We start from the raw sequence: 26,611 nt of genomic DNA on the forward strand, positions 1-26,611 counted from the left end.
TGCACACGTGCAAGCCCCAGCCAGCACATGGCAAGAGCACAAGCAGATATGCTCTGCAGAAGCTAAGAGGAGCTTCACCCTAAGCAGAGCACGCGTCCTTCAGGTGGGCACGGCCAACCCTATTCTGCAAAAGGGATCCCCACATTTAGCTGGCAGAAAAACTGATTTGATCCTCTCTTTGACATATTTCCTGACCTCAGGGTAGCTCAGACCTTACACACACTCCCCTCCCCTGCCTCAGTCTGGCCTTTCCCCGTGCCATGCCCAGAGCTGGGCACCTCTCTGCACCCCAGCCCCGCAGCAGGGAGATGCTGACTCACGCCTGCAGGTTGCCATGGAAACCGCCGTCATCATGCCTGAAATGGCGTCACAGTCCCTTCTGCAAACCAACCTCTGCCAGACCCGGAAAAAAATCAGCCGTGGGCCGAGCCGCCATCTGGGAGGCACGGCCCCAACCCACCCCCGGTCCCCGAGACCGCGGGGTGAGGCTCACCCTGGCACTGCTGCCTGCACACGGCTGTGGGAGAGCCCCATCTGCGACGCCATCCCTCCTGCCGGCCCCGCAGCACCTAGGCAGAGCAGGAGGGCAAACGAGGCAGGTCTGAGCTTCAGGAAGCCCTGTCCTTTCCTGTTTCAGCCCCAGCCCCACCGCAGACTCAGGTGCTGGGTTTCCTTGCTGCTTTCCTGTGCAGTCAGAGAGCACGTAGCTGCCTCCCCGCCCCAAAGACCCTTTCCCAATGGACGCACAGTGCTTTGTGGCCTCACATCTCACTGCTGTCCCTGTGTGCCCAAGGAGGAAGATGCCCATGGGAAGGTGGGAGCACACGCTTACTTTACCATTGTTGGGGCAAAGCGTTGCCACAGGGGAAAAGCTGTTTCGACACAAGGGAAAGCTGCTTCCCTGCAGGAGGGGTGCAGCCAGGGACCAGAGGGCTAGCAGGATCTCTGGTCTTGGAGATACCCCGAATCCAAATTGATAAGGCTCGGAACAACCAGACCTGACATTGGTGTTAGCCTGCTTTGAGCAGGGTATGTGTTAAGAGTGCTGCAGAACTCCCTTCTGATACAAGTGTTCCCCTGATTTCCTGCTAGTATGAGCCAGCTGGTTGTCTAAGTCTGGCAGGACCTCTGAAGGACACATCCTGTGGAAGATCCCCATTCTCCACGCTCAGGACTGTAATTTGCACAACACCCTGCTGAGTCGTCCCTCCCACTGCAGTGACTAAACACTGCGTGAGTCACTTGTGCCACTTCACGCTGCAAAGATGCAGGACACGTCCCGCCTAGTGACTGGTCTCTGGTGGCTGCTGAAGGTGCCAGTCACAGCAAACCTACCAGGAGAGAGGGCCTCATGAAGGGCCATGATTTAGCCTGATGGCCTTCCCCAGACAGACAAATGAGAGAGAACAGCTGATGCCAGATGACGTAACATTTCACCGTATGAGGATGTGGCCAAGAAAGAGAAGTGGCTCACAGTGGCCGCAAAAGTCCAGCCTGCAGGGTCGCCCAGCTTTAGGACTTGAGGTCGATCGTTAACACCAGATCAGTTTAGTCTTGGCTGCCTGTGGCAAGCACCCATGAATGATGTGCAAAGGTGAGGGTGGAGGGAGAGACAAAAGGCCACAAAACAACACTCCCAGTAGTTGAGGTTATGAAAAAAGCAGCCTGGGTGCCTGGCATAGACAATTCATCTCAGATGCAGCCTTAGGGCAGCCTGAACCCCCCTTCCCATTCCCTTGGGCAGAAGCAGCGCTGGGTGAGGCCTCGTCTGTGCTTTTCTGCCCCATTTCCAGAACAGTGGTCGATGGAAAACGGTCTGGCCCCGGCAGGGTGGCCCTTCAACTTGCAGTGGCTCCTGTTAGTGTCTCCCAGGCTGAGGCTGAGCCATCCCCGTGCACCACTCTCCACCCCTGTACCCCACCATGGGTCCACCTCATGCACCTGACCCACCTGGGGCCAGAGTCATAGCCCAGCCCCTCCACTTACCCCCCAGACCCACTCAGCCACCATGTGATGTTTCCTCCCACCAGCATTTCTTCCCACCATGTCTCCTACACTCCAGCTGTGCCCATGTGCCAGCTGCTCTACTCCAACTCACCAGAGCTTCATTCCCTGCTGTGAAGCTGACTCCTCCCTGGCCTGCCCCTGCTTTGGGCTCCCAATCCCAGGGATCCTGACCCAGTCCAGCTCCGGGCTCACGGGGATGCTGGAGCAGATGGAGTTGCTGGGTGTAATTCATTAGTCATGTTGATTACGTGTTCCTGGTTGACTGACATCCCCAAAAACAAACGCCCATCTGTGTTCACATTTAGACATAGAAATGTTTTTTCAGACCTGGTGTTAATAAAGGTTACTGATCTGCACTTGAGAGAACAAGAGCAAAACTGAAGAGGAGAAAAGGGGAGGTGGTTCTTGAATAAGCAAATATTTCTGTCATAAAAATGCCTGGATAGTGCTTGAGTCCTCTTGGATCTGAGTGTGGAGAGGAGACAGATGTTGCTGATGCTTTGCTGTATTAGCTGTTGGTCCAAAATTTGTGCCTGGACCTGATTAAACTGAAATCCTTCTCTTACATCGTCTCCAAAGTATTCCATCTATGGTAATGTGAATGCACTAGACAAATGAGTCCAAAGAAGAAAAATCTTCCCCATTCTGACATTTCTGGATGAGGAATAATTACCTACAGGAAAAACTTCAGACCAAGGTCCTTATTCTAAGACCAAAGTCCCATATCTTCCATCCCCCCACTGGGGTTGCTTGTAAGTGAGAGCAAACACAAAAACCAGAACAAAGGGAGAAATTTAATTACTTTGGGGAATTTTGGTTGGAAAAATAAAACAGAAAGGAGTCCCTTTGTCAGCAAAGGCTGTGGCTTCTTTTGTGAGCGGCCTCCATGTGGTCGTTTGTTGCACATGAGTAAGTGATTATCCTGTTTCAAGTAACATCCAGGAAACTCTGAAAAAGCACAAGACATAATGACATTGCAATGTCTTAACAAACCAAATTTCTGACCCCTGCTGTCAGTTACAGTATTGCTGGGACTACAATACAAAATAAGGGCAGAGCTATAAAGATCATCCTTCAGGGGAAGTAAGTAACTTCTGCTAATGTTTAACTCTGCAGGCTGCTGTTGCACCAACAGCTCAGGGCGGAGACTGCTCCACCGTTTCAGCAACCCCTGCTCTGCTAACACGAGATGGTACGAGAGTCTGAAACCCACCCAGCAGAAACCACGGTGATATTGGCAAAAGCAACACTGGAAACACGGTGTGGCCCAGGATCCTAGGCCTCCAGAGAAAACAATGCCTAGCAGAAGCAAAACATAAGGACAAGCCGAAGGACAGCAAGCAGTGCCAAAAAACTCACATTTTGACTGAGAAAGGAACAGGCTGTGTCACAAGACTCACCCTAACCTTTGCCTTTCCAGCGAGCTGGGAAAGATGGCCCCAGGAGGAAGCAGAAGGGACGGTGCTGCGGGCACCCTGCACCCTGGTGCGGCTCTCACAGCTGTCTCATCCAGGCAATGAGTTATTTAGGCCACGCCAGCAAGCTGTGTAGTGTTCACAACAGCAAAATGTCTTGCCTGCCATCTTCTGCCAGCATGCCTGCCCACTTCGGTCTCCCTGCTGAAACACTTGGGTTTCAGCCGGTCTGACAGCCCGCGACCTCGGCTGGTCTGCGGAGGGTTGCGAAGGAATCTTTCCTGTACTTTGCTGGCATCATCACCCATTTCTCCTTACTATAATGCATTGTCTGGAAGAGCTTTTTGGACTCACAGAAACACAAGAGTCTCCAACACCCCTCCACTGAGCTGGTCCTGGTCCTCCTCATACAGCCCAGTAAGCAGTTTGCATTATTCACAATGAGAATTACTTTTGGCCTACGTTCAAGCTCATGTTCACCGTTACCTCTGAGTCCTATCCAGCAGCTCCACCAGTCACTTCCCATCCTGGACCACTGCTCAGTGTTATCCCTCCCTCACCCCTGTGCACCAGGCACCGCTGGCACTTCTACTTGCTGGGCTTTGCAAGCATCCTGGTGGTCCAGTCCTCCCAGTTAGAGAGGTCCCTCTGGACTGAGGCTTTGCCTTTTCACCGTGTCAGCCACTCCCTCATGATTATTATTTCCAGCACTGTTAAAAAAAAAAAGTATATGTAAATATATATGTACATATATATGTATGTGTGTGTATATACATACACGCATATAAAATTTCCGTTTTCTAGAACCTGAATCTTTTGTCTGCAGCCATGTGTTGCTGCACCTTCTGGTTTTTGATGTTCCCTGGCAAAGGAAGACTTTTATTAAAAGCAATAAAAATAGAAATATCCAATCTACAAAAGAGGAAAACAACAGGAGCCAGAGTTTTCTTCAGGGTCTCACCAGTAGACCCTTGCCATGCTTATAATAATTTCCACTTTGAATAGCAAGGTTTGTCGTGAGATGTGACACTGTTGGCAATTTATGTAAGCAATTGGAAAGCAACAAGGTTAATTATTTATGAAATGTTTACCATAAATATTTTTTCAACATTTGCTACCACGTACCCTGAAGCCAGCCTGTAACTGAGCAATGTCATCACTGGATGTATCCTAGGTGGGGTTTGTTTTGTTTTGTTTTCATTCTTACCGCACAAAGGTGTCCACAGACTTTCTCCAGATGAGGGAGGGTTCCTTATCCAGGTCTTTTTGTTGCACTCATAAAGGCACAGCAGCTGACGCCTGAAGCTGAAACGTGCCGTGAAAGAAGTCACACTCCCACCACAGGAAAGCACAGCCAGCACAGGTATTTGTTGTAAAGTTTTCCTTGGCTCAGGGATGTGAATGAGGGCACAGCACTGCCTTCAGAAAACAGCCGTGCATCTCAGTTGTGGAGAGGCCTTCTCAATCCTGGGGCAGAGTTTTGGAGCATGGGGTGCTCCATCATGGTGCTATTTGTGAGGGGAATGTCAGGCTGGAGACGGTCTAAGCCCAACTGTTCACATTCCCCATGGCCACGTGGGGCTGGGAGGGAGGAAAGGCTCCCTTTCACACGTGTATCACCACAGAGGTACAAAACTCTTCATTAAATGATAGCAATGAGTCTCCAGGACCATCCTTGGATCTTCTGCCGAGTCCATCGCATGGTGTGCCTCTGCAGGTACCCTCAGCATAGGCAGGTACTGTGGGTGTGTTTACTGCCACTGTTAGGAGCACAGGAATCGGCCACCCAAGCCACAACTTGGATGAGCAGGGAGACAGGACACCAGGGAGGGAGGAGGTCTCCATCCTTGGGGTGTTCCTAGACATGGCTGCAGAAAGCCACAGCTGTCCTGACCTCATGCTGGGGAGAGATCTGCTGTGTGCTGGGGTCAGAGACCTTCAGAGGGCCCCAGGGCTATCTTCAGCCCCTGCCACCTCTGAGCTGAGCTGCTTCAGCACACTCAGCCTTGGTCTGAATGGGGGGAATGAACTGGAGGCCCCCAGAGGCTCCACCACCAGCACTGCTGGGGGTCTGAAACCATTTGGGTGGGGCTAGTTGGTCATAAACAGCAGTGGCTGAAGATGCTTTACTAAGTTAATGAAGTGCAAAACATGGTCTGTGGTACACAACTGAAATTAAGTCACTAATAAATGCATACAGCTTCTCATGTTGAGACTAATGAAAGAAAATCCTGCTTAGGTGCAAATACCTGCTAAATCTGTTTTTGCTACGAGATGGAGTGCAAGCTGACCCATCTTGGCAGCTGTCGCATTCCCATCTTGGCTTAGAGGGTACTCTGCAGGCAAAGAAGACAACTTAGAGACAGCTTTGCTTTTTCTGAATATCAAGTCGCTGGCTTTTCTCTCTTTGCCAGGAGGAGCTGGGCTTCCCCCCCTCAACTTGGGGTCCTGGCTATAAAAACAGTAAGGGGAGGGTGCCATCAGGCATTTCCAAGACTCTCAAACTTTGAATTCACCCCCTGTGAGGTTTGTGCTCACAGTGACAGGGACAGAATACTTGGGGATCTCATCCAGCCACCCTGCTGCATGCTGATATTGCAGATATTAATTAAAAAACAAAACAAAACAAAACAACCACTTTTAATTGGAGGACTCTGCTTGTCTCCAAAGCATGCCTTGTCCACTCTGAGCTTCATTACGGTCAGGCTACACACAGAGCAGCAAGAGGACACCAGCTCCCATGATGCCACCCCCCACAAGCCCAGCAGCAGTACAGGCTGCTGGAGTGTCTCTCTGTCCCAGTGACGGTCCCTCCCGTTGGCCCAGCCCTCCCTTGCCAGCTGGGGAAAAAGCCTGGTGAGTTTTCCCCCTGCCCAGGCTCCCTCATAGATGGGTGAGAGGAGTTGTGGTTGTCCTGCACCCACTTAACGTGGGAGAAAGCACCCTTCTCCAGTGGGACGCTGCTCGTTCAAAGGGACAGCAGCTGTTTCCCTGCACTGCACCCCGCAAGAGTCACCCACAGACAGAGACATGGCCAAACCAAGGGCAGGCAGCTCGGACATTCTGAGGTACCAAGCCTGCTTTTGTGTGGTCCGTCAGGGAGGAACGGCCTGAAGAGAGAACTCTTGCTCATGCTGCTGGTGCCTGAAGTCCCAGGCACCTGGATGCTCTCCTGTCATGCCGCACAGGAAAGGCCCGTGGCCAGCACGTAACACCAAACCCAGCCCTCTGAGCCTGCGACCCAGGCGCAGATGAGCCTTGCCACGCTGTCAGGAGATTTGTTTTGCTCCAGAGCCAAGCCTCAGCCACGGGCAAAGGCGTTTCACACCAGTGACGGAGCAGCAAGACCATGGTTCCCAGGAGAGCGGACTGAGCATCTTGCTGACGCTGATGATCCCCAGGCAGGGACCGGGACTGGGGCTAACCCTGAAGAAAGGCTGCCACCTGCCAAGCCACAAACACCATTCCCTGCCCCTTCCTTAACCTCAGGGCTCATGTTATCACATCTTGCCTCATTCGTAAAAGCGTCCAAGAGCCCAGCCCAAGATTACGACTTGGAAATTTAACACAGCCTGGAACTTAAATATAATCAATCCTATTTAACACGACCAGGGACCGTCATTACTCATGATTAATCTCCAATTTCACAGAAATTATTCTTCTCACAGTTCTCTCCTGCCTGCAGTCCTTAAAAATGAAAGGCAAATGTCTTGAATCAATTTTTCCCTGTGAATAACAGCCCTTTTAGCCTAATTTCTAATTTCACATCCAACCTTGAAGCAGTTTTGACATGAGTCACGCGTTAAAATCACTCTAATGGGCTGCAAGGTCCAGCTTCGGAAATAAATCTGTAATGTGATCTCCCCCTCCAAGACGATACAGCCTAAGTGCACCATGCCATGTTTTGCTTTCAGGAGGCCCCTTCTCCTCTGTATGCACCCAAATAAATCCCTGTCTGTCCTCATATGGCAAGTTGTTTAGGACTTCAAAGACCTTGCAGATAAGAAGCATAGCGGGCACCTTTGTGAGAACGGTGCAGGGGCGGCGTGTGGCTCTGTTGGTTTAAGGCACACCCGTGCCTCCTTACCGGTGCATAGTTGCATGTGTGGCTTCTGCAGACGCTCTGTGCTAATTGCATGTGGAAACACTACGGGGCTGGAACCTGGAAGCCGTCCTCCGAGGGAACTCCAGCAACTGCCTGGCCATCTGCAAGTTGTGCTGGATCTCCCCATACTCCTCAGCTTCTGCTTCTCACTGCAAATGGCAGAAAACTTCCCAGTACAACCTGCTGCTAGCATTACCTTCCCTGGCCTCCTCCTTCCAGTATCCTCCTTCCCTAACCAGCCTTAGGTCAGCTGCTCCTCGCAGCCTGGGGAAGGTACCAGTGCTCCCGAGATGCCCAAGCCATAAGTCAGAGGGCTGAGATGAAGCTGGTGGGCAGTCTGAGAAAGGGCCTTTTTTACACACTGTGGCAGACCCCTTTGGAGCCCCGGGCACACGTGAGGAGCACCGGGCAAGCTGGAGACTCCCCATCACTGGCTGTTCACCCAAACCAGAGCTCAGGCCCCGCTGCGACCAGATTTGGTCCTCGTCCCCGCAGCAGTGGGGTAGGCTTGGTCCAAAAAAGGATGTGAAACCTCCAGCTCAAGTACTGCAGGTGGCCCGCCACTGAACGTAGCTGCAGGAAATCTCTGACCACACTCGGGTTGTCCTTTCACCTCTCAAAAGAAGAAGTAAGAGTGGCTCCAACTCTAATCACACTATGTGTGAGTTGTCTTTTGCAGCAAGGCCACCTTCCAGCGAAGCAGTGGTTCCCATGGCTCGCCATGAATACCTGGCCAAGAGAGGAGGAAACCCTGGGCAGCCCTCAGGACCCTTGCTGACCCACTGCACACACGTCTGGTGGAACAAGAAGTGAGAAAAAGCCCATAGGTAATGTCAACAGTGGGAGCGGTTGCTATGTTTTGGGAGGAAGGCCTGCCACCCGGTGTGACCTCAACAGGCTGGAGGAATGGGCCAGAAGCAACCTCGCAAAGATCAGCACAGGAAAGGTGATCCTTCCTCACCACTTAGTGCTGGGGAAGACTCATCTCTGTACTGTGTTCAGTTCAGGGTTACCCAGTACAAGGAAGACAATGACAAACTGGAGTGAGACCAGCAGTGACCACCAAGGTGGTGATGAGGCTGGAGCACAGCAGGTATGAAGAGATGCTGAGGGAACTGGGCTTCCCCAGCCTGGAGAAGAGACAACTGGGGGGTTCCTCACAGGGGTCAGGTCCACTGCCTGAATGGTAGTTATGGAAAAAATGGAGCCAGACTCTTCTCAGAGGCAGACAAGGACAGGACATGGGGCAATGGGTACATGCTGCAGCATAGGACATTCCAGCTGGGCATGAGAAAATTCTTCCATGTGAGGGTGGTGAATCTCAGAGACCATATCTCCGACCTTGGAGGTGTGCAGAACTCAACTTGACAAGGCCCAGCACAACCTGATCTAGCTTTGGACCGGGGAGTTGGACTACAGACCTCCAGAGATGCCTTCCTAACGAGACCTCCTGGAGATTATGTGTTACGGTGGGAGAGAGGGAATATGGCTGCCTTCCTTTGGGGCTTTTGGCTACCCCCTGCTCTGAAACATCCCTAGTGCCCAGGACAGATCTGAGACACTATGTGCCTCTCCCTTATCGTACCTGGGCTGCTTTCCTCCTTGTGCAACATTAACACAGGAGGGAGGATGTTTGGTGTGGTTTCTCCATGACCTGGGCAAAGGCTGGAAGCTGTGTGTCCCAGCAGGCTTGCCTGGAAGAAAGGTGTGAAAAACCAAAGCTGAGCTGGAGCTGGCACCACTGCACTGCGTGGTGCTGTGTACTTCCAGCTGGCCCAGGAAATAACACAGCTGCTGCAGCTCAGAGCCCCCTATGCTTGTGGAGATCTGCTCTGCTACCTCTTTGAGGAGTACTTCTGTCTGTGCATCCATGGTTTTATTGATGCAGAGCAGTGCCTGAGCAGCCGGAGGAATGAGACAAGGGAGGAAAATAACTGCAGGCATGTATTAAAGTATTCAGCTCGTCCAGCTGAAAGAGATTTCTGCCAAACAATTTTATAAGGAATGAGGCATTTTACAGGAAAAGCAGGGCCTCTCCTCTCATTTCCTTTCCCCTCTTCTCTATAGACTTCAAAGAAAAGAGGGGTCGAAACAGAGGCCAGGCAACTGGAACTGAGTTCCTGAGCCCTGAAGCCTAATTAGTCCAAGATACATTTCACTGGATATCTCTCAGAGACAGGCCTAAACTACCAGTCCGCTCTGCCGTGCCGCTGAGGCTCTGATAAAGCCGGAACGTGGTCCACAGTTCGCAGGGCCCCAGCAGCACCAGAGCTCTCGGCGGGGGGGGTCTCAGCCCACGCCCTGCAGGGACAGGGCTCTCCCAGCCCCCCAGGCTTTGTGAGGGCACAGCTAAAACCCCCTCCCCAGGACAGGGATCGTCCCCATCTCCCTGGTGCCTTGTCCCGGGGCTGCTGGCGAAGGAGTTGTGCCAAGTAAAACCTACCGGCACCGTGTGGCTGTTGCCCCTCATTGCATCAGCTGAGGCTACTGAGGAGCCTTCAGCCACTTGCAGTTGCCCTGCCAGCAGTTTTAGGCTGATGTTAACCCCCCCACTTGCCTCTCCTCAGCCAGGCAAACCAAGCCCAGCTCCTGCCAGCTCTGCCTGAGGCCACATGCCCCATGCCCTTTCCTGTCTTGCAGCTGTTGGCTGGCCCCCCTCCATTCTCTGCATCCCTCCCATGGATGCCTAACAGAGGGGACAATAATGTCCTTCGATCTGCATCTCCTCGCATGGCCCAGCATGTGGTTTGCCTCACCAGCAATGAGAAACTAAGCTTGATTTTGCACAGGTTTAAGGACTCTCTGGAACCGCGTGTTAATTTCAAGTCACACCTCTCTCCCTGCAAGAGGTGGGTCTTGGGGTGTTTTGGTTTTTTTGGGACCCATAAAAAGTATTCTCAAGAACAAAGAGACAGAAATGACACAGGCTGTTTCCCCTATGCAGCTTCTCTCAAGATGCTGGCCTCAGAGGGGTGCATCTTATTTTGAGACAACAGCAAATGCACTTCCACGGAAGGACTCATTTCCGGCCTTGTGGTCTGAAAGCTGAGAAAAGCAAAACTCTACTGCAGGTCACTAGACTGTAATTTGGCAAGCAGAGAAAGGACGTCATTGTCACCGTAAGCTTAAGTGGCCTCCTGGTGCCATAGCACAGCTCTGGAGCACAGGAAACTAAGCCTTGCAGCTTTGCGAGGCAGCGGACAATCACACATGAAGCCAGACGGCCATCTGGCAGGGAAAGTGAGGTCCTCACAGGTGTATAGCTACCCTAAGCTGTGGGCTGCGATTCTGCACCCCAGCCAGCACCTGGATCCCACTCCGCAGCCACTGAAGACAGGTGACCCGGTCGGCGTAAGGCACAGCTCAGCCCTGGCTTGATGCTCAAGCTGCTCTCCCAGGGAAGCAAGAGAGCAAGAGGGATGCAGGAGGAGAGTGCAGAAAACTGACTACTTTTGAATGGGGAGGGATCTGAAAATTATGTTATAAAATTTTTTGACACGAAAAAAAGTAAAATTCTTCCCTTAAAATAAGGCTTGCTCAGCTCTCACTTGAAGAGTGGGTCTAGACTGACAACGACTGAGTTCAACTCCCAGTTTTACTGCAGATCATCTGTACTGCCTAACTGCATCAAGATTATTTATCTCCCTTGGCATCCATTTCCCAGTGGGGCAAAAATATAAAATGGAAGCCTTTCCTTCCCTTATGTAATGCTCTGCCAGAGTTGGCATCCTGCTAGTGTTGGCTGGAAGGACCTCTGGAGGCCTCCAGATGCAGGACTGCTGCCAGCACGAGATCAGGTTGGCCGTAGCTGTGTCTAGCCACAAAGCCAAAGTCTGTTTCTCGTGTGCTTGCACAGCATTTGATGCATTGGGACCCTCTTCTTGGATGAAGTTCATGGCGAGCTCTGAGTCACCACGTAGGGAGGTTTTGCTGGGGTGTACACCTCCCTCTGTAACTATCAGGGATGGAAGGCCAGATATACCACCAACAGCCGTCCAGTCTGTCAGAGCGTTCCTGTGCCAGTTTCACCTTTCAGAAAAATGCCGTCCTGAGGACTGTGATGGTTCAGGACCAGGTAGCCTGCCTGTTTGGCTTTTCCTGCTAGAGGCCAGTAGCACGAGAGGGAGTGCAGGCAGGAGAGCACCAGCTGAATTTACTGATGGATCAAGCCAGATTCCTATGCTCTGCCAGCACAAAAATAGCTGCCATCTTTGGATTTTAAGACTTTGCTTTGTTACAGTCTGGATCTTGTTTTCAAAACAACCTTCAACACACATAGATACACCTGTCGTTGAAAACAAATATGCCTGGAACGATTAACTGATACTTCCCAGAAGTAATCCCTGCACCTCTGTAATAGCAGTTAAAAAAAGAGTTGGGATCACAGAGAGGAAACAAGAGCATGCAAAATGTTAGCCATGTGCCTCACTCACTATTTTTTCAACTTTATGCTATTGGATTACTTTCTTAAGCACTCTGGGGACAGAGACAGCTAAGAACAGCTTTCGTTGGCAAAGGCAGGCAGTTTCTCACACACGGCTCTAATTTCCATGGCTCATCCAGCAAATTGTACACTAAGCCTAAAAAAACAGCAAGGAACAAATCCACCCAAGAGGGGCTGAGTACAGCGGATTTCACATCCCTGTGTGCCAGCAGTCTAGCACCAGTATTGGGCATTTACTGGGAGCAGGTGGGAATTGCCCCACGTTGGGGAGACACAGGCAGCAAGATCCTTGGTGCTTCCCAGGGAGTGAGGAGCTCCCATCCCGGCAAGGCTACCTAAGCCTACACGCAATCAGAAAAGACTGTCAGCTTTACTCCTCTTCTAGCATTAACCAGAGCTTCAAGACTTTTGGCCTTTGGTCAGAGTCCAAGCAGCACAAATGGACTGGCACAGCTGCCCTTTTTGTTTAAAGGACAGTTGTCTCTCATGTCCCCCCTTGCCAATGGAGGGCTCTGCCTGGTACAGCAGCATTCTTCCAATTCTTTGTCCATAATTAAAGCAGCCAAGATATGCTATTAATTTTCCTGCTAATGAAATATTACTTTGTGCAGTGTCATTCTTTCACACATGATCACACTCTTGAAATGCAGAGCTCACACTGACTTGAGCCTTGCAAAGAGCAAGTAAGATCCCTGGTTTGCATCTGCAAACCTGCACATGCGAAGAAGCAGGTGGCCAAGGAGCTGTTCCACATCATGCCAGGCCTGACCTGCAGTGCAACGTGTCTTGTGTTACTGCAGGGAATCTTCTGAAATCCTCCTGAATGAAGGACAGCGGGTGGACTGCAGCTCTGTGGGAAACCAGCTGGAAAACCTGAGTTCTGTATGCAAACTGTAAAAGACTCAAGGCTTACACTGAAAGCGCAGACCGTACTTCTAGGACAACACTGAAAAGCCAACTTGCGAAGTCACTACACAGGTTAACTTACAGTAGTAGCGCTCTTGCCTTGATGTTACACTTGCTGTGCCAGTGAAGTGGCTGTTCTGTTGCAAGTGCTGCTATTTTGAGGGATAAGAAAAAAAACAACCCCTTTCAGTTCCCAGAACTGGTAGCCACTCCTGGGAAAACACCGGTCCCAGCTTTTTAGGTGCTTTTTTCCTCACGTGATCTCTCTCAGTCCCCCCGGCCAGGTCAGCACTGTACTCGGCTCATCAGTAACCCCGCGGCCGAGAGGCCTGCGCTCGGCTTGTGCAGCCCCACAGGCCGCAAGCCCAGCGCTCGCTCCTACCGACCCACTTGATGAGTAACAACGAGGGCAGGGAGCCTGCTGGCTCTCCCGGCACTGCCGAGGGCGGGCCCGCAGGCCCCGGGCACCCCACTCCGGGGGCACCAGCCCGGCCCGGTAGCACCGGTCGCCCCCAGCCCGGCCCGGGGCCCCCTCCCCGCCCGCAGGTCCCGGTATCCCCCCGCGGTGACAGGCTGCCACCGCCAGGGGACGCACGATGTGCGGCACCGGGATGTCCCAGTGCGCATGCCCGCCGCCGGCTGCCCGCCTCCCTCCGCCACGTGACGTCAGCCCCGGGTCAGGTGAGGGGGGCGGTCCCGCGCGGCGTGGCGCGGGCCGGAAGCGGCGTGGCGCGAGGACGGAAGCGAAGTGGTGGTGGAGGAGGTGGAGGAGGTGGCGGAGGGCCCTCGGCGAGCGGTGACGGCGGCTCAAGATGTCGATCGAAATCGAATCTTCCGAGTGCGTGTGGCGGCGGCGAGCAGCGTGGCGGTGCCGGTGGCGGGGTGGTGCCGGGAGAGGCCGGTGAAGCCGGGCCGAGGCGGGAGCCGTTGTGTGGCCGTGGGGGAGGGGCTGTCCCTGAGGTGATGGGAGGAGGTGAGCGCCGTGGCGGTGGTGCCCGCTACGCAACGGCTGGGTAACACGGACGGGACGGGGCTGGGGCGGGGAGCGCGGGGAAGGGTCGCCCGTGGGGCTGGTGGTGTGACCGCGCTGTTCCCCTGCAGCGTAATCCGGCTGATCATGCAGTACCTGAAGGAGAACAGCCTCCACCGAGCCCTCGCCACCCTTCAGGAGGAAACGACTGTGTCCCTCAACACTGTGGACAGCATTGAGAGCTTTGTGGCTGACATCAACAGCGGGCATTGGGACACGGTGCTGCAAGCCATACAGTCGCTGAAGCTGCCCGACAAGACCCTCATTGATCTCTATGAGCAGGTGAGTGCAGGCTGTGTATGGCCTTTCCTGGTTTGGGTGGAAGCCCCTCTCTGGAGTTTTCCGCTCTACCCTTTGCTGATGCAGATGTTGGTCTCTTGATGCAGGTTGTGCTGGAGTTGATTGAGCTCCGGGAACTAGGTGCTGCCAGGTCTCTCCTGAGACAAACAGATCCCATGATCATGCTAAAGCAAACTCAGCCAGAGCGGTACATCCACCTCGAAAACCTTCTGGCCAGATCTTACTTTGATCCTCGTGAGGTATGTTACCTTCTTTCTAGAGACCTCATGATGCTATCTTGTGTGACTCCTAGCTTCGGTCCCAGTTGCTAACAGCTTACAGCATCTTTTCCATTCTGGGAGCGAGAACATGCAGCTTCACAGTTTGATGATTTTACACATTTTGTGAAGTGTTCGGAATACGATGCATAACACTTGATCACGGGGCAGCAGAGCAGTGGTTTTGAAGTATACTGCAGGTGGGAGTTTGGGGATTTATACCTGTATCCTGCCACAGGATGACATCTGTGCCTTGCTTTTCCTGTGTTATGTATGCAGAACAAAATTTACATTTTGTAAGTAAAATTGTTGTTGTATAATAACAAGGCATTATTTCTGACTGATTATGTCAAGACTGACATTTTTAGTGAAAGCACATCCCAAATGTTTCAAAGGTTGGTGTTAAAGAGAAGCGCTGTTTTGAAGGCCTGATAGAAAACTAATCTGGAAGGGGCTTCGATTCAGAGCGATGAGTGTTTTTATGGAAAGTAGTTTAGAAGAATCACTTCATAAAAATAACTTCCCTCTAGGCATACCCAGATGGCAGTAGCAAAGAGAAGCGGAGAGCTGCTATTGCACAAGCTTTAGCTGGAGAAGTCAGTGTGGTACCTCCATCTCGTCTTATGGCGTTGTTGGGGCAGGTAATTCTTGAAAAATATTTTAGCAGCTATGTCAGTTTATGTAGATCTTTGCTGCATGAAACTAACTATGATGTAGTTGATTCTCCAACTCCATAAAAGTAAAGCTTAAATATTGCACATTTACATGTGGGGTATAGTTAAAAATGATATTTTCTCCGTGTGGCAAGGATTTTTTAGTAGAAAAAGTCAGCACTCCAGTGACAGATTTCTTCCTGTAGAATAAGTACTCAGTGCATAGAGATAATTACTTTGAAAGTACATACTAACACATACAGTTTCTGTTGTTGTACTTACAGCTCTTTTTTGATTCTTAGAATGTATTCATTGATAGTCTGTGCAGATAGTACTTCATATATTTTGCTGTTTTATGGCTTATATCTTAATTTTTAAGATTAAGTATGCCAAATAAATTCTCTCGGCATAACAGGTGTGTCCTGTGACTGAAAGCAGCTCTCCACAGAAGCGGTTATATAAGAGTCTGTCTTTTGAGTGAAGTTCACTTGTGCCTTCCAAGAAAGCTTATGTGTCATTTTTAATTTTAATGTATACAGTTCTAGGCAAACAGAAACAGGTTGGGTAATTTAAATTAACACAAGATTGAACTCACACTGTGCGCAAACGGCTTACTGCGTACTGAACGCAGAAAGAGAAGGGTGGGCCTGAGTCATTCTCACTTGCAAAAATCATTTGGGAATAATGTTCTATTCCGTTTGTGGTCATGAGGTAGGAAGCGTAATCTGATGAGCCTTGTTTCACATAATTGTTTGCAGTGTATTTGTCTCACACTGTACAGGTGTAGAGTTTGTAAGGGTACAAGAAACTGTTGCTGTATTGTGTTAATTAGAAGCAAGTTTTGATGAGAAAGGTGTATTTTAGCTGATACCTAACTGTATGGCTTTCAACTCCTCAAAAGGCACTGAAATGGCAGCAGCATCAGGGCCTGCTTCCTCCTGGTATGACAATTGACTTGTTCAGAGGCAAAGCAGCTGTGAAAGACGTGGAAGAAGAAAAGTTCCCCACACAGCTGAGCAGACATATTAAGGTGATGTTGTGTTTGCTTTTACGTGTGTTACAGCTGCTTGTTCCTTTCTGTGCGTTATGTTGGGAGATAAGAGTAAGCCTTCTGAATTCTTCTGTTCTCTTTTTTGCAAGTCATTTCCCTCTCTCACTCTTTTTTTTTTTCCCCCTAACTTCTTCTCCATGCTGTATCTCATCAGGAGATTTTTCATGAGAGTCTGAAATGAGGTCCCTTAACAAGATGGGTGCTCATGGTATTTGTGAATATAAATGTATTAATTGTTTCTTTAACTTCACAGTCCAGAATCATTCTGTTTTCAGAAGTGGTCTGCTTAGTCCCCTTCTTTATTTGTGCAAGGAACTACTCACGTCTTAAACTTCTGTGTGTGCATATTAGCTTCTGTGAACCACTTATATTCACAGACATTACCAGACCAAAAGGAGAGGTTTTTTTGTTTGTTTTTGAAGTGCTAGTATGTAGGTGTTGAAGGGTTTTTTTTGCACCTTAACATTAAATTTGTGAATGCATACCTCTAGAAAATACTGTATTTTTGCCACCAAAATGAGAATACAGTTTTGTTTTAATGAGTTGCTTCTTTTAAATTGTGTATTAGTCTTAATTTATGTTCTCCTATAAAACAGTTTGGGCAGAAGTCGCATGTGGAGTGTGCTCGGTTTTCCCCAGATGGACAGTATCTGGTTACCGGCTCTGTCGATGGTTTCATTGAAGTATGGAACTTCACTACTGGAAAGATTAGGAAGGTAAATTTCGCCTTATTTCACACGGGTAGTTCATTGGCCAGAGAACCTGGTTTTATCTTTGAGATTACACTTTATGTTGGTTTTCATTTCTCGGGGACTGTGTTTCTGAAAAGGATGTCTGCTTGGGTGATTCACATATCAGTCTGGAATCTTTACATGGGTTTAATTGTCTGGTTTGTCATAAACTTCCCTCTGTGATAACATTTTTTTACCTTTCTGGATCATTGTTGTTGCCTCTGAAACGGTGACAATAGCACTTCCCTGTTATTGTAAGGCCTTATAAGGTCTGCTTGATCACAGGATCACAGAATCACAGGATGGTTTGGGTTGGAAGGGACCTTTAAAGATCGTCTAGTCCAACCCCCAAGGTTGTAAGGGGTTCCCACCACCCACACACTCCACACCCCTGGACTATTGTGAAAATAGGGATGTTAAATCCCAGTCTATTCAGCCTTTGTTGCACCCCCTGAGCCTCCTTGTGACCCTTCTGTACTTCAGTACCATATGGGTACTGGGATGGAAAGAGGGGGTCTCCAGCTGGAACCACCTCATACTCTTCATTTACTACCCCTGTTTCTGTTTCACTTTTATACCAGCACCTCACTGACGTGGGGACTCCTGTGATTGCTTCACTTTCTGAGGCAGCAGCACAATAGTTTTCCCTTGTACGATAGGTTATAAAATATAACTGAAGTGAAAAGTGCTGGTAGTTTTGCACTTTGCCTTAAAATATGTTTCATTTAATTCACTGTTTTGACTGATGGATCTTCTGCTTTCATTTAGGATCTGAAGTACCAGGCACAAGATAATTTTATGATGATGGATGATGCAGTGCTGTGCATGTGCTTCAGCAGAGACACAGAAATGCTAGCAACTGGAGCCCAAGATGGAAAGATCAAGGTACAAATCTTTTTGTACAGTATGTTGGTAGAGGTGGTGACCAGAGAGGTTCACTTGCAATTGCAGTAATGTTGCGATTCCATATAAAAACAAATGAAGTTTAGCATGGCTCAGAAACAGATATGTATTGGCTCTGATGTTTAAGCTTCTGTGACCTCATAAGAAAGTAATCACCACTCTTTTTGCTCTTTCCTCTCCAGGTGTGGAAAATCCAGAGCGGGCAGTGTCTGAGAAGATTTGAACGAGCACACAGTAAAGGTGTTACATGCCTCAGTTTCTCTAAAGACAGCAGCCAAATTCTTAGTGCTTCTTTTGATCAGACAATCAGGTAAATTGAGAAAGTGTGAGCTACAGTGCAGGAAAAAAGAAACCAGAATTTTCACATTAAGCAATTCAGGTTTTGAATATAGATTCATTTGACCTGAGATTTGATCCTTTTACATTGAGTTTTAATACTAATAGGAGAGCATGACTGATGAGGGTTGGAGAGGAACAGTTTGAAAGTTTGACCTTTCACCTTGCTTAACTTGCATTATTCCAGGGCTAGGGGCCAAGTACTTCTGTTCTACTGTCATTTACATTGACCTTGTGCGTTTTCTTTCTGGGAGACTCCTAGCTTGTGTCAGCCTTCAGAAATAACATTTTTTGTGATTAGCTCAGGATAAAAAAGATCTGAGGATAACAGAATGATGACATTTTTTAAAACAGCCTAAACAGCCTAATCATATTGACTAGCTTTAATAGACTACGTGACAGTAGTTGGTTCTATCCAGTTTATTTTTCTTGTGAAGCAGTATCATGGGCTCTTTTTTCTCTGCTATCTAAGGAAATGCTCTTGAGTGGCTTTTTCTGGTGAATCTTCTCTGCTTCCTCCTGATAGTTGCTGAATAGAGCAAAATTTCCAAAAGTCCAAAAGTGCTTGGGAATCTCAATTAGCAATAGTCATAGCTCTCCCGTGGGCTTGAACAAGTGTCCGTGTGTCCCTGTGAGCTGTGTGTGGGCGAGAGGAGATAAGGTGCATCCCTGCACATTCAGGGATAATCACTTTGCATCGTGTTGCTGCTCCCTGTCCTAGTCATGCATTGCCAGCCCATATCGTAAAAGGGTTCTTGTCCCAGCTCACACCTTGAATCCACCTCTCTAATCCCAGCCCCCAGATCCACCCCTCTGTCTCTCTTGGATCCCAAGAACTCCCTTTAGTGTGGGAATGAGAGGAAGAAGGACAGAATGAAAATGTTTTCTGGGCATCTATTCTTCCCAGCAGTCTGACATGGAATACTACAGATCCAATCCTGGAAGACAGCCAGGCTGATGAACCCTGAGAGCTTCAGGAGCAGGAGTTGCAGTTTGTATCTGGAAATGGCAGTACAGCCTTTCTTGTGCTTTAGGGTGCTGGTTTTTGATCTGAGTATCTCTGCAGATGTACATGGTGTATGAGGGAAGGCTGAGAGAGTTGGGCCTGATTGGCCTGGAAAAAGAAGGCCAAGAAGGGACCTAGTTGCCTCATCTAGTAGAATAGAGGTCTTCTGAGGTCTTTTTCAGCTGAAGTTATTCTGTCATTCTCTGACATGTACTTCTGTTTTGGAATCTGTTAGAGAAAAATCATGTGGCCAGATGCATTTATGCTGGCAAGAGAAAAAAAACTTCTTTCAGTGATGAAAAGGAGCCGTAAAGACAGGATCATTTTCCTTTTCATTCTCAAAAGGTAATTCCCATTTCTCCATGTTGTCTCTGCAGTTCTGCTTTTGGGCATGGGAATTCTTTCTGTTTCTCATGCAAACCACCCCTCGCTGTGTAGCACCTGCACTATGTTAGGATATGAGCTGTGGAGTTTTTTAACCAGTCTGTACAGTTCAGTTTCCCAGTGTCTGTGGCATTCCTTTTGGGCAGTGAAACTGTTCATGAAGTTGAAGGCCCACAAGCTGACATCTTGGGAACCCAGGAATGGGAGTTCTACAAAGTTTGGAGTTGCTTTGGTTCACAATCCAGTTAGCGTAGTTTAGCAAGTTGGTAATGTGTCGGCTCAGTTGCAGCAGTTGGATATGAGGTCTGTCTGCTGAAAATCCAAGGAAGTACATTCCTTTTAATGTGGTTGGGCTAAACTGAACAAACTTGGCATTACCTGACACTTCCCATGTGCGGAGACTTACATGCATACAGTTACCGCAGCTTATCTGTGTGCAGATAATCTGTTCAGCCACAACATGATAAGGCAATGGATTGTTGTGGGACAGGTATTAAGGTGGTTAGGCTTGCATCTGTGCTCTAAGAAAGCTGAAGCATCTGTGCAATGTGTTTGAGGCAGACTAAGCAGACATTATAAAATACTTTGATTTAGAAGGTACCTCTAGAGGTCTCTAGTCCAATATGCTTCTCAAAGCATAACCAGCCTTTCAGTTAGGACAGCTTGCTTGGGGCCTTGTCCAGCTGGGTTCTCAAAATCTCCATGGGTGGAGACCCCACTGCTTCTCATGGCATCTGTCCTAGGGTTGTACAACCCTCTCGGAGAAAATCCTGTTTGGACTTCAGATGTTTTGTTTTGTTTTTTTTTCTCTGTAACTTTTGCCCTTTGCCTCTTGTCCTTTAGCTGTGCACCTCTAATAAGAATCTGACTCCGTTTATTCTGTAAAAACTTGTTAGGTAGTGATGTTAACTAAATAGTTACAATTTTTCAGGTGTTTAGTAAGGACTTAGATTTTTTTTTTTTTTTTTTTAAAGGATCATTGCAGGGTGAATAAAAGCAAGAATGAAAGTTAATTGTAACTTTTAATACTAGCAGATAGTCACAAAAATACTCAAACTGTTCTAATCTAAGTTACCAGATGGGCAGCAACCTTATCAAACCCTTGTTCCTGCAGCTCTTAGCGTCTGGAAAGTGTTGTTTAACATTTGTGTAGCGCAGTAGTTCTGATCCTGCGTCTATTTGGTCTCTTGTTACTGAGTGGAATTTGCTCACTGCTGGGTAGATTTGGTTTGCAACAAGCTCCTCTGTTGCTACACAGTCACTTTGCTGCAGCTGAAAGCAGCTTAGGTCAGTTTTGTCTAGCTCACAGTTATTTTTCCTCTTTGCGGTTTTTCTGACTTAATAAAAATTTGTTTAACTTTTTTTGTCTACAAGCAAGACAGCAATTAGATGCTTCTGAACTTTCACTTATCTGGGCTGAACACACTCGGCCCTCAGCCTCCCCTCATGCATCATGTGGTCTAGCCCCCTGACCATCTTAGTGGCCCCTTAGTGGGGGCCCAAAACTGGACACAGTCCTCTAGAGGTGGCTAAACCCCTGCCAAGTAGGGGGGAACCTTGATCTGCAGACTCGGCCTCTCCTTATGCACCTGGTGTGTGGGTGGGTTTCCTCGATGCCACAGCACGCTGCTGGCTTTCACTTTGTTCTCCCCAAGGTCTGCCAGGTCCTTTGCTGCAGACCTCCTCTGCAGCCGATCCGCTCCCAGTTGATTCTGATGCCTGAGGTGGTTCTGCAACCATCTGTGCTCAACATCGTGAGGTTTCTCAGTCCATCTGTCCGGTTTGTCAAGGTTTCCAGCTTCCTCATCTGTCTTTTTCAAAATTGAGTTGCAGGATATGGGACTTACATTGTGAATCAGATTGATCTGTGCTTGATGGCTGTATACGTTTTATGTTTAATTGAATGGGATTATGTAATATGTTTAATAGCTTTAGGCTCTTGCCTGTACTGTAAAACCCAGTGGTATCAATGGTACTGCTTTAGATTAAAATGAAGAAATGTATGGATCTGGAGGCAACCGCACAGTGAACAAGCATTACAAAACATCTTAATGAGAGATGTTAATCTGTTTAAATCCTGACATGTGTGATCTATAGCATAAGAATTTTAATTGAAATTATGTAAGGCTGGATGTTGAATCAAGGACAGCAAGCTTCAAATGGAATAAGGAATTTCATTCTCAAGGCTTCAGACTTCTGCTTGAAAACCATATTTCTGTAGGCAGTAGGTACTACAATTCAAGGCTGATACAGACTACTGACATAATTTACTTCTAGATGTCACGAGAAAACTCTGTGAAGAGTTGCACAGTAAGAGAAAATGGCAACAGCTTGCGGAAGAGAATAATTCTGGCTGGGTGTAAGGAAAGAATTTTTCTTAACTGGACAAGGCCTTGGTCAAGGCCCTGAGCAAGCTGACTTCACTTAAAGTTGAGGAGTCAGTTGGACTAGAGACTTCCAAACTTAATTCTGTAATTTTTGTTTTGTCAGCTTCATAGTTTCCCTTTCATAGTCCTGTCTTCTCATATATGCAGAGTATATTACATAGAGGTCCTTGAGGCTGAAGGTTGATGGTATTTCCTAAGCTTTTCACAGGAACACATAATGACTTTGATGAAAGGGCCTTGTGATAAAGAGTTACAGCTTGCGAATTTTTAGCACTTTTTATTGTTGCCTGTGAAAGGTAGCTCAGATTTAAAATATGTTGAAGCTAGAGGGTGGTTCAGACTACCTCAGCTGTTCACTCAGTTGTGACCTCTGTTGTGTGACAGGATTCATGGTTTAAAATCTGGGAAAACTTTAAAGGAATTCCGTGGTCATTCTTCCTTCGTCAATGAAGCGACTTTTACCCAGGACGGCCACTATATTATCAGTGCATCCTCTGATGGCACAGTGAAGGTAAGATAGCATTTACCCTTTGTAAATAACACATTCATACTCTTTGCATGTTGTAGCTGATTTGTTGTAACTGCTGCAGTCATTGGAGAAGGAGTTGGGGTTATCTGTTAATGTCTTTCTGCTTGTGACCTTTGCTGTAGATCGGTGTAAATGAGAACTGATAAAGTTTCATACTCTGCTTACATAAGTCTGTTACAGACTGCTGCAGAGCCTGTTTCTGCTGTATTATGAAAGGAGAACATAAGTGCAGCAGTTACCTGCCTGTTTCTGCTTTATTCTAGAAATACAATTGACCGTGACACCTCTTGTCCTAAAATGTGGGGATTCCCTTCTCTGAAATAGTGGCATTTTCTTGCTTGCTGTGTTGGACACCTGTTTATTTCTTGGTGCTTAGGAGTCCTTTGCCATGTAAGCTAGGTAATCTGGCATTAATGAAACTGAGTGGAGAAGTGATAGGTTTGGCTTCTAGTCTCAGCAAAGAGTGGAACTACTCAGGATGTAGTAGTTAAGAGGAGTAAAGCATTGTTGTGTACAGGACATTACTGACTAATAATAAATAAATAAATGACTGTAGAAACAGTGACATTAAGTACGGCATCGATGCAGTGCATGGAGGGTAGATAAACAGATCCAGCTCATAGATGTGGCCTAGGAGAGTGTGATGGATTTTGCTCATATTAAATGGGTGCTACTTCAAACTTGCACTCTTTGCTAGACTGCCCCAGTCATGGGAATAGCGTAAGAAGGTGGCATCTTTGATTTTTATTCTACTAGTATGTAAACAGCAAAAAAATTCCACATATGTTGAGTTACATTTTATTTTAAATATTAAACAAGCAGTTCCATTTCCTGTTCCTAAACAGCTAGAACAGCCTGGCGTTGAGCCTGAAGCATCTCTAAGCTGGGACGTCTCTCCCATCGATATCAGTGAGGCTTTGCTTTCTCAGCGATTTTCATGTCTGTCGTGTGTAAAGCAAATTGCATGTGCAGAGGCTGCACATATATTCACGGATAACCAGCTAAAACCGGAAAGCAAGTCTGGACTCATCCCTCAGGGAATGTGTTTAATGAAAGGGAGCCAGGCTGAATTTGGATAATGGAGATTCACTTTCAGCTCATTTGTAGTGAAATTATTCATGGTGTCCACACTTCAAAATAGATGTGATTTTTTTTTTTTTTTTTTTTTTTTTTTTAAAATCTGCTTTAAACTACGATTTTTGGAATTCGTATTTCCCTTCAGGAGCCCTAGAAAATCTGAATCCTGTATCCTGAATCAGCTCATTTTTGTTTAATTTTTAAAAGCTAATTGTTTTTACATTTATTTTTCATACTAGGTTTGGAATGTGAAGACGACAGAGTGCTCAAACACCTTCAAGTCTCTTGGCAGCACTGCTGGGACAGACATTACTGTGAACAGTGTCATTCTGCTGCCTAAAAACCCAGAACACTTCGTTGTTTGCAACAGATCGAATACAGTCGTCATTATGAATATGCAAGGACAAGTATGTGATCTTACTGGTGTCCTTTTAAGTCTCCCTCTCTCAGGCATTGTAAGAATGCCAAAACCCTAGTTAATAGCCTAGGTTAATTGGGTTAAACCTGATTTCTTCAGTTTGCTGAAGTTACTGTTCTGTACCCAGGTTATAGAACAGCTTGACTTGCAGAAAGCGATTGCAGCTATGGAGAGATCCTGTGTTCTAAACAGACCTAGTACTGCCTAAATATTTTTGCCCTGAACATAGTAATGATGTGCTGCAGTTTAATCCTGCCAAATATTTTTGGGGGGGTGTCTTTACAGATTGTAAGAAGTTTTAGCTCTGGTAAGAGAGAAGGTGGTGACTTTGTCTGCTGTGCGCTTTCACCTCGTGGTGAATGGATCTACTGTGTTGGTGAAGACTTTGTGCTCTATTGCTTTAGCACAGTGACCGGCAAGCTGGAGAGAACACTGACCGTAAGTTCTTAGCTTTGAGCTTTTGCAGAGTTCTAAACACAAGGATGATCTAAATGTTATTTTTGAAGTCCTTAATGAGAAGTCTGTAAGGAGAAGCCTTGTATCAAGGAATCTTTCACCTCTAGCAGCCATGATTGGTAACAAACGCATTCCAGAACACTTGGCTATAGAATGTCTTTAGGTTTTTTTAGAACCATTTTAATTTTAAAAGTTACGAAAATGTTTACCCACCAAGCCACGAGTGAATTGGTTCAAACTTATTTCAACTAGAGCATGTCTTGACCTGGGCGCTGGCTGATGGACAGTCTGACCAAACTGTCAGATATAAAGTTGTCAGGCTTAAATTTGCCTTGGGTTAAACTAAAGAGGAATACCAGCTTGAATGTCTAAAATTAATGGGGAACACTTAGATGTCGTGGATGTCAGTGGATGTAAACCTTCATTGAACCTTACCTCGCCCAACAAAAAGTAACTGCTATGTCACAAATGGTTTGCAACTGGAACTTAACATTGGCAGGGTATGTTCCTCTGCTTTTGCTATGTGCATAAAGCATGTTAAACCTCAGTTCAAACAAGAACTTTCCTCTAGTTCTTGTTTGAAGAGAATATTTGTCTTGAATCTGCTAAAGGAAGAATCTCCTGATGCATCTTTTTGCTTAATTCTCTAGGTTCATGAAAAAGATGTCATTGGCATTGCTCATCACCCCCACCAGAACCTGATTGCCACATACAGTGAAGATGGCCTCCTCAAGCTCTGGAAGCCATAGCTTGATTTTACAACGAGCTATGAAGTGTGCCTGTTAGTTGCAGGTCATTAATGTTTGTGCTTTAACAAGGTCTAAATGTACAGAGTGTGATATTTGCTCAATTTTCAGTTCAGGTTTCCAGAGAATGACCTTTTATACTTCTTGGTCTACAGTTTGGTAGATTGATGCTTAAATGTAGCATCAGTTAATTTCAGAGACTTTTATTTTTACCAGAGTAGCCGAAGCAACTTCAGTGAGAGTGCTTTTTCTGTCTCCTGAAGTCTGTACTCTTCCTACAGTGTTTATAACAGTTGAACGAGCTAGGAACTGTATACACTTAAAAGTGGTTGCTGACTTCCTAGAATACAGTAAAATGCTTTTTATATTTGAGTGAATTATGTGGAATGGGAGAGCTGCCTCTTCTCGACTGCTGAAACACAGGCAAAGTTTTCCTGGAATGCAGCTGAGGCTACTCTGTCCTTGTCCTGAAGGCAAAGGCTTTTCTAGTCCAGTGGGTTTTGCTGTGTTCAATTTTCACTATAATTTTTCCAATTATACATATTAAGTATGTATATTAAGTCACACAGCTTCCTTGGAACGAAACTGTTCTTCCCCATCTCCCAGCACTTCCTGCTGTAAACCTGCCTAACGTGGCAGTGAGATATAGTTGGTTTTTTGTTTGGTTTTTTTTTTGGGGGGGGGGGGGCGTGTTTTGTTTGGTTTTGGTTTTTTTGGGTTTGTGTTTTTTTTGTTGTTGTTTGTTTTTTTTTTTTTTCCCTTTTGTTTTACTTCCAGGGTAAAAGGAATTATTACCTGGTCCCTCTTCCTGTAAGTGCATAATGCCTTCAGACCAGCTTTAACTGAAGCAGGCCTCAGGGGATCAATGTTTTAAAATGTGCAAATGCCAGTTTAGATAGGCTGAGTTCCTAGTGCTGTGATGCTGCACATGCTTCAGTTTTGTTTTTTTTTCCAGTTTACTCAGTTTAGCTTCCTGTTTTCGCAAAAGGGCATGGCATACTTAAGCTTTAAATAATTATTTGTAAGATTTTTTTTTTTATTTTCTATAGCTGTGGACCTAGTTATGGTGATACTCGGATCCCACACTATGATAAAAAGAAGCTTTCAGGCTTTTCAGTTTGGAGCAGATTATGATTCCCTTTGAGATCCTGAGTAATACACACCAGAATCTCTTAAAGTCTGACCATAGTTTTTCTAGGATGCAGCAAAAAATGAGGTTTTGTCTGTAATGATGAGATGAATGCATGTAAATTTGAATCGGCAGCAGTTTCCTGTCCTCATCTCTTGTAGAATGCTTTTCTGCCACAGTAGTCTTTCAAACAGTAGTAACTTCCCTTCGACTTAACAGATTAGCTCCAATTTAAATAACCTCACATTTTTTTTTCAGCTGGAGGGCTTGATCCTAGTGCAAGTATTGGTTGTCAGCTGGTGACTGACCTCCAGCACTCACTGGTGCACTTGATTGGTCTC

General features: G+C 47.1%; 1 protein-coding gene across 2 annotated transcripts; it reads left to right on the forward strand.

The window, feature by feature from the left end:
• The first annotated feature begins 13,626 nt into the window (after positions 1-13,626).
• On the forward strand, positions 13,627-25,816 carry SMU1 (SMU1 DNA replication regulator and spliceosomal factor). 2 transcript variants are annotated; one of them, XM_068423739.1, is made up of 12 exons: positions 13,627-13,715; positions 13,979-14,189; positions 14,294-14,446; positions 14,995-15,105; positions 16,019-16,147; positions 16,765-16,884; positions 17,668-17,784; positions 17,985-18,112; positions 22,300-22,426; positions 23,761-23,928; positions 24,225-24,377; positions 25,046-25,816. In XM_068423739.1, the coding sequence occupies exons 1-12, from the start codon at positions 13,690-13,692 to the stop codon at positions 25,142-25,144; spliced, it is 1,542 nt and encodes a 513-aa protein (XP_068279840.1). In that variant the 5' UTR covers positions 13,627-13,689; the 3' UTR covers positions 25,145-25,816. The 2 variants fall into 2 exon arrangements, with proteins under 2 accessions (XP_068279840.1, XP_068279841.1); XM_068423740.1 differs by lacking the exon at positions 13,627-13,715 and adding an exon at positions 13,724-13,850.
• Positions 25,817-26,611: the final 795 nt, after the last annotated feature.

The sequence above is a fragment of the Nyctibius grandis genome, chromosome Z (assembly GCF_013368605.1).
Source record: "Nyctibius grandis isolate bNycGra1 chromosome Z, bNycGra1.pri, whole genome shotgun sequence".
In the NCBI taxonomy this organism is placed as follows: Eukaryota; Metazoa; Chordata; class Aves; order Nyctibiiformes; family Nyctibiidae; genus Nyctibius; species Nyctibius grandis.